Genomic DNA, 5,655 nt, shown 5'->3' with positions numbered 1-5,655 from the left:
TTCCATCCTCCTCCTCCTCCTCCTCCTCCTCCTCCAGCCGCATACACACCACTGACGTTTCACGCAAGCGTACAAAATAGACCGCAGGATCACTGGCTCTATAGCAGTGGGAACATTATGGTTTATTTACACATACAAGCTCACCGATGAATGAATTTATGTATTCCGATGTGATGGGAATTGACGCTGTTGTGACGATCTGAGTCTGACAGTGAGGCACTGGCAGGGACTGGTGTGTTGCTCTAAAACACTTCAGCAGACTGGCTTCTTGTTTTCGTGGCCATTAAATCAAGCAAAGGGTCGTTTTTTTCAATAAAAACCTGACTTAAGTATTTGTATATAACAACATGTAGAGCCAATTAACGTGATAGGTCAACCGCTGTGGACACACGAGTTGTCATTTTTTACAAGAGTAATGTTACAGCGCCCCCACCCTACTTACAATGGTATTGATTGGCGATTCAATGGCGTCAACGTGACTTGCAAGCAGAAATGAATAATTATTCCTTCTCTAGCTGTTTCATATTTGGATATAGCAAGAGTAAAATATATACAACAAGCATTGCCTCTTCATTTCTTGATATGCATAATCCTACATATTTCAAGAACAAAACTGAACAACAACAACAAAAAAACAAAGTTGACATTTTTAACATTTGAATCTATTATCAATATTATTCGTGCATTAAATACAATACAACCCCCCCATAAACAAACAAACCCTGTTCTAGGTCCAGAAAATATTATTTAGAAAATAAAATTATAATGACAGACACTTTGAAATGTAATTTTTAAAAATGGTTTATTAACAGATAGGCAGTAATAATCACATAAAAGGGCATGAAATAAACATGACTGTACATGCAATGCATAATAACACTGCAAGAGATGAAAAAAAATAATTCTTATATCATTTAGCCATTGTTAAAACTGTAAAGACATGATTTTTTTTCCCTCACTTGGTATATTGGTATTGTTCTCCTCTCGCCACTCATGTTAAACATCAGGCAGCAGTGGGTGGGGAGACAATCAAATACTAGCATATTAGTGCTAGATAGCTTAAAAATGACTCGTGTTTTCAGCTTTTACTTGTCTCTTTTCATTTCAGATGACCAATAACCTAAAAGAGACACAAAAGAACAATAATAGATCAATATGAATTATTCTCTCAAACAAACAGAATTTAGCCACTTTCATTCACGTTCTTTCTCACCACATGAATCCTGAAAGCTGAACCTCCTCCTACACACACCCAGGTCAGGAGGAGGACAGCTTCAGAGTTTAGCAGATTGAGAGGAGGCTATACCCAGCAGCATGGAGACGTCATTAGCGGAGGTCAGCCACGACCCGCCGTCCGCCACCAGGATGGCTCCTGTCACATAGGAGGACGCCCGGCTGGCCAAGAAAAGAGTGCAGTGGGCCATCTCGGTCTTGTTGCCTGCTCGCTGCAGAGGGATAGACTGGAAGGCACCAGCAGCCTCCCCTCTGGGCCCACCTGAGAGGTTGAAAATGAGAAAAATCCACATTTAGATTCTCTTGACATGCCAAAATTATGGATGAGACAATAAAATGCACAAATTAAATGATTAGCTTTTTTGCATGAACATTAACCTCTCCTGTTTAAAACATTACCAAGTCTCCGGAAGCCCTCCGTGCCAGAGATGGGACCTGGGGCGACAGCATTCACTCTCACCCTGCTGGGCCCCCACTCCACAGCCAGGTGCTTTGTCATGGCATCTGGGTATAGGAGAGGAAAGGTGCTGTAATCAGGCTTTCATGTTGATACCATAAAATAATAATAATAAAAACAGAAGTACCTTCAGGCTCAGGCCCTAATAATAAAAATCTTCTTACCATTGGCAGCTTTGGCAGAACCAGCATGCACCTGGAGGGCCTGTCCCTTGTAGCCAAGTGTTGCAGAGATGTTGACTATGTTGCCTCCATGATCCTGCATACAAAAATGTCAGGAGACCAAAAATAAATGCATTTCGTAAATTAATAAATCAAGAGTGCAGAAGTTGTTCAGAGATGTGCCATTTCTACTGCCCTCTGTTGGTGAACAGGGAGAATTGTAATAATTGTGTCAAATTATGTGATACAGCAGCCTGCTCAATAAGATCTTTTTAATATAAGAATATTTTTATAACATGTTATAGTTTTTTAATAGTTTTGTTCAGTCATTCTTAGATCTCCACTAAGCAAATAAATATACTATCAGATTTTATGAGTGTCAAGGTGCAACTGTCAGTAATTTGTTTTCGTAAATGAAAATGAGAAAGAGTGTAACTGCGGTTATTTTGACTGACATTGCAATTGCGATATGATTCATGATGTATGTGGATGTGTTAATTTTGACGTAATTATTCTCATATTGACTGAAAAACCCATTAAAATGATCATGGTGTGTTTTTTTGTGAGTATTTCTCGATCAAACAAAGGCGTTTTCTTGAGTGTGTAAAGTACGACGATCTGCATCATCACAACGAATGAATAAAAATGCCTTAAAAAAAACAATAAACAAAAACTAAACAAATATGGCACACTCCGGCCGTCTGTACAACCCTGACCAGTATTGATCACTTAGGAATAGGCAGACAGATAAAATACTAGACCTTAAACCACTTTTCATAAACCACTTTGCTAGTGTTGAATGTGCCCATAGTGTCGATCTCCAGAACCGTCTTGAAGGCATTGAAGGAGAGTGAGGTAGCGGGGCAGAGGAAGTTCCCAGCAGCATCTGTTCAAAAACACAACCAAGACAAAACAAAACAAAACAAAAAAAATCTGACAAACCTCGCTAAGATGTTCCATATTTCATTAATGTTTAAAAAAAATGAGACATGCTATAATTTTGTGATATAGTCAATGATTACTTTGAACTGATCTGTATTTGATATGAGGAAACTAGTCATGGGGTCGTGGGGTGTAAAGATGGAAGATAAAGATAGATGCAACACCAACAAAGTTGCTGATTAAGCCCAAACCTTTCACGTTTGACCTTTGTCCCAAGAACATTTGTACCCATTCATCCTCTGGACACTTCAAAATGGACCTTGAAATGTGCTACAGCCAAGATTTATCCATTCTAAGAGGTAACATACTGTTAATAAGGATGTCAATGCGGCCCAGTTCTCTAAGAGTCTCATCCACGGCGGCTGTAATGCTCTCAGGCTGCCTCACATCGATGCACAAAGGCAGACAGCGGCGTCCTGACACAGCGGACAGCTTCTTAGCCGCCTGGGGACACGTGAAATCAAATTACATGAGGACACCATGTCGCCATTTTACCATCGGTGTACACTATGCAGACGTCCTAACCTCTCTTAGCTTGTCCAAGTTCCTGCTTGCAATTACAATGTCGCAGCCATGTCTGCAGAACACACACAAGAATGCAGGCTCAGACATTGCATAAGATGCATTGAAGTGATAAATGCAAACATGTATTCCCTGGTTGGCTGACACACAAGTGACAACACTGGAAGTCATGTACAATGAAAGACTAGATGTACGGAATGCAAGGTCAAAAGGGCGTGAGGTACATGAATGACAAATGCACACACACTTCCAGATAACTCAACTAGAAGGTTTAAAGTACACCTGCCTGCTAGCTCAGGTGAACAAGTGATGACAAAATGGTGACAGCACTGATTTAAACACAAAAGAGAGAAGTTAAAATGAGTAAAACTTTACGTGGAAAAAACAAAACGGTCAATCCCCCTCACCTCATGAAGATCTCTGCTATCCTGAGTCCAATTCCAGATCCGCCCCCTGTGATGAATGCAACCTGATCTCTGAAAGTGCAGAGTTACTTCATGTTCTTATTGCTGTGGCAAGTATTTGAAGAAAAAAACTATTCAAGGCAGTCAACTATCAGAAAAACAGCGATCAAACGTGGAAATACATCTTCAACTGCTACTTGTATGCTTACTTTAGGAGATCCGGGCTGTAGATGTGTGTGTATGAAGTCAGGCAGTCATCTGTACCAACATCTTCCGGCAGCAGTTCTCCCTTACTGGTTACTGGTTCTGCCATGCTGATAAAAAACAATGCATGGTGAATGTCTGTAATCAAATCAGCACCAGCAGAACCGAGACCACTGTAAAATAACATCTGCAGCAGAAGGAATAAGTTGACATTTATTTTGAAATTTATGTGACAAGACCACTTGACCTTTTCTGCAGCTCAACAATCAACCTTTTTTTTTGTTTTTGTTTTTACAATCTTTTCAAAGACGATAGTTTTCCCATTTTTATTTACTGTTTATATTTTCACTGTCATGTTTTCAAGAGCTCAGGAAATAAAATACGTTGGTTTATGTGTGCCGAGGATATATACGTAACTAATTGTGTTGCAGCTTATCATTTATCGGTTGCAGGCATGTGAATTAAATCAAAATTGTATCAGATTTTATAATATCAGCAAACACTGAATAGTTGTTCAGAAAATCAGTAAACTATCGTGTCATGATGAAAAAAAGCGATTTCCACCACTACTACTTTCTAAATAGCACTTGGAGATGCGCGCCCCAATGATTTTAGAGCATAACTATGAATAACATTTTAAAGCAGCAGTGGTGTTATAAATGGGACTATCATTTGATCATTTAATTAGCATTAAAATCTCTGTTGATGCTCATTTGTTTCCTGGAGTGCAAGAAACACAAGCATTAGCAAACTCGCAAAAGACATTTCTACTGTATTACATCACTGCAACGTAAAAACCTGACTGATTTGATTTTAAACGACTGTCAAGAGTTTTGACATACTGTAGGTCAACCATAATGTTTGGGATACTTTGACTATTCAGGTAAACACAGTAAATAGTTACCCTGAAGTAAAGTCTTTAGCAGTGTCAGGGAGCAGCATCATGGTAAACTAACATGACCGAGCAGAGAAACGTAGCTAACTTTAGCTTACCTTTGGACGACAACGCGTTAGTTAGCGGTGAAAAATCACTCGAACTACTTCACTTTAATAAAAAATTGCACACAAAGCGGTTGTCGATGTGTAGCCGAACAATTTTGCATCAACTTTTCACTTTCTGTGTGCGTCTATCAGTAGAAACTTTTTGTACCTTGGACGCTTATTTTTACCACGTCATGTGGTGATGCATTGTGGGCAATGAAGTCCATCCGAGCGTACGCTCAAGAGCGTAATCGTTTCCCCTGTCCCCATTTGTTTAAGACGCAGGCCAAAATGGAAAAAAAAAGACTTTAAAAACATATATCATGAAACTTGATTAATCAATAAATGACGTGCATGTAAAACTAGTACAACACATAAAGTAGCAGATTTATGCTACAAATTTAAAATAAGCTCTAAAATTGGTCTGCTAACGCAGGTAGGAGTTTCAAAGCGGCAGGGCTCTAAATGATATAATAATTATCTTTCTACACAAGTGTAAATAAAGGTTTAGATGTCGAAATGTATTCAAATTATCTCAGAATAACAAACCTCAAACCAGACACTCCAGGGGTTTCCTACTGAGGAAAGGGAAGCCTGATAATTATGTTGCTGATCTCCAATAACCCTCAGCTTGATCCACGACCATCTACACTGGTAAACCAACACCAAATTCAACGATCCAGGGTCTACAGTTTCCAGGTCGATGCTGATCAGAGTGCATTAGTGCAGAGTTACCTCTATTGATCTCTGC

At 39.3% G+C, this 5,655-nt stretch overlaps 1 protein-coding gene across 3 annotated transcripts; it reads right to left on the bottom strand.

Moving 5' to 3' along the window:
• Positions 1-794: 794 nt before the first annotated feature.
• On the bottom strand, positions 795-5,128 carry decr2 (2,4-dienoyl CoA reductase 2, peroxisomal). 3 transcript variants are annotated; one of them, XR_015111692.1, is made up of 10 exons: positions 4,917-5,067; positions 3,929-4,033; positions 3,723-3,791; positions 3,319-3,370; positions 3,102-3,237; positions 2,613-2,737; positions 1,855-1,948; positions 1,633-1,737; positions 1,214-1,495; positions 795-1,120 (listed from the first exon to the last, which is right to left on the bottom strand). XR_015111692.1 is itself a non-coding variant. In XM_086196505.1 (10 exons), the coding sequence occupies exons 2-10, from the start codon at positions 4,030-4,032 to the stop codon at positions 1,086-1,088; spliced, it is 909 nt and encodes a 302-aa protein (XP_086052631.1). In that variant the 5' UTR covers position 4,033; positions 5,074-5,128; the 3' UTR covers positions 795-1,085. The 3 variants fall into 3 exon arrangements, 2 of the variants coding, with proteins under 2 accessions (XP_086052631.1, XP_086052630.1); XM_086196505.1 differs by lacking the exon at positions 4,917-5,067 and adding an exon at positions 5,074-5,128 and having other exon boundaries at positions 1,307-1,495; XM_086196504.1 differs by having other exon boundaries at positions 1,307-1,495.
• Between the last annotated feature and the right edge of the window lie 527 nt (positions 5,129-5,655).

Source organism: Aulostomus chinensis, chromosome 23 (assembly GCF_037954235.1).
Source record: "Aulostomus chinensis isolate RoL2024-O1b breed Wild chromosome 23, RoL_Achi_v1.0, whole genome shotgun sequence".
Classification (NCBI taxonomy): Eukaryota; Metazoa; Chordata; class Actinopteri; order Syngnathiformes; family Aulostomidae; genus Aulostomus; species Aulostomus chinensis.
Note: the sequence above shows the minus strand (reverse complement) of the source record. Positions and strands in the feature narration are given on the sequence as shown.

Coding starts and splice junctions, on each gene's coding strand:
- decr2 (XM_086196505.1), bottom strand. CDS start 4,032: ATGGCAGAACCAGTAACCAGTAAGGGAGAACTGCTGCCGGAAGATGTT. Junction 1,949..2,612: donor TTTATGAAAAGTGGTTTAAG/GTCTAGTATTTT, acceptor TTTTGTATGCAG/GATCATGGAGGCAACATAGT. Junction 1,738..1,854: donor TTCTGCCAAAGCTGCCAATG/GTAAGAAGATTT, acceptor TCCTATACCCAG/ATGCCATGACAAAGCACCTG.